Below are 1,322 nucleotides of genomic sequence, written 5' to 3' on the forward strand. Positions count from 1 at the left end.
GTGTGTGAGGGTGTGTGTGAGGGTGTGTGTGAGGGTGTGTGTGAGTGTGTGTGTGTGTGATTGATTGACAGCGAGAAACGCAGGAGCTCCTACCAGTTATACGGCAGCTTCCCGTCTCGCTCGAAAGAGGTGAAATTCACGAAGGTTTCAGCACCGCACTCCCTGAAATCAGACAAATGATGAAGACAGTTAACAGCTCAAAAATCACTTAAATGTAGCACTAATTTCATCAATCCGCACTAATCCAGTGCACTTTCAGATTCTGAAACATTGATTCTGACACTGCAAAAATGTCTCGTTTTACAGTATTAAATAAAGTAATAAATAAATATCACAGATATTACTCCTGCCAGTAACGGAAACTCAAAATAAGAAGGCTGTCATCATTTTTGACGCATCAAAGTAACGTGAGTTAAGTAATCAGATTACTTTTTTAAAAGTAACTAGTAAAGTAACAAATTACTTTTAAATTTAAAACGAAATATCTGAGATACTCTTTCAAATAAGTAATGCAAGTTACTGCAAGTTTATTAATTTAATTTGAGCTGTTAAAGGGTCCTTACAGTTGCCAAAAATATAACATATGGGTTTTTTGTAATTAAAAAAAGAAATAAACAAGCCCAGCTCAGGTGACAAAAACTAACGTAATGCATTACTTTCGATAAAAAGTAACTATGTAACGCAATTAGTTACTTAGTTACACAATATTGTAATGGATTACTTTTAAAAATAACTTTCCCCATCACTGCTCACCCTTACGTCGAACGCTTTTCTTCTGCGAAACACAGACTAAGACGTTCTGAAGTGTGTTCTGACAGCGTAAACGACTTCTTAAATCAAGACACATTTACTTGAGAAGCAAGATATTAGTCTTGTTTTAATAAAAATGCATCAAAATGAAGTGAGTTTTTGCTTAAAACGGGAACAAATATCTGAAAGAGTCAAAAAAATCATCTTGTTTTCCCTTTTAATTAAGTTGATTCTTCTGAGGCCATTATCTGTTTTTGTTTTTAGCTTTTGATGCATTTTCCGTAAAACAATGTTCCAAGTCACTTTGCATCTCAAAGGTCAAAATTACTTTTTGCAACAAAAAAATTCGAAAGCTCTGACTGAGTTGTATAGAGTCACATGATGAGCGGCTGATTTTCTGTTAAAGCATGAATGTGAATGAGCTGAGTGATGTTGCTCACCGGCTCAGCTCCATGTGTTTCTTGCGCAGCACCAGCAGAAAGAACACCAGCAGACTGATGAGCAGAACACTGAGAACCGCCAACGCAGAGATCGCCGCCACACTCGGGTTCATCTCGCGCACTGCACACACA

The 1,322-nt window shown here is 37.1% G+C and overlaps 1 protein-coding gene across 1 annotated transcript in view; it reads right to left on the reverse strand.

Annotated features, from left to right (window-relative positions):
* The window catches only part of LOC107579023 (receptor-type tyrosine-protein phosphatase O-like), a 5,455-nt gene extending 4,149 nt beyond the window's left edge, over positions 1-1,306 (reverse strand). The window contains exons 1-2 of the mRNA XM_016264913.1: positions 1,191-1,306; positions 94-162 (exon numbers count right to left, since the gene is read on the reverse strand). Of these exons, the coding sequence (XP_016120399.1) occupies positions 94-162; positions 1,191-1,303 (182 nt within the window). The 5' untranslated portion in view covers positions 1,304-1,306. The remainder of the gene's footprint in view (positions 1-93; positions 163-1,190) is intronic.
* Between the last annotated feature and the right edge of the window lie 16 nt (positions 1,307-1,322).

Source organism: Sinocyclocheilus grahami, unplaced genomic scaffold (assembly GCF_001515645.1).
Source record: "Sinocyclocheilus grahami isolate Dianchi unplaced genomic scaffold, SAMN03320097.WGS_v1.1 scaffold13587.1, whole genome shotgun sequence".
NCBI lineage: Eukaryota > Metazoa > Chordata > Actinopteri > Cypriniformes > Cyprinidae > Sinocyclocheilus > Sinocyclocheilus grahami.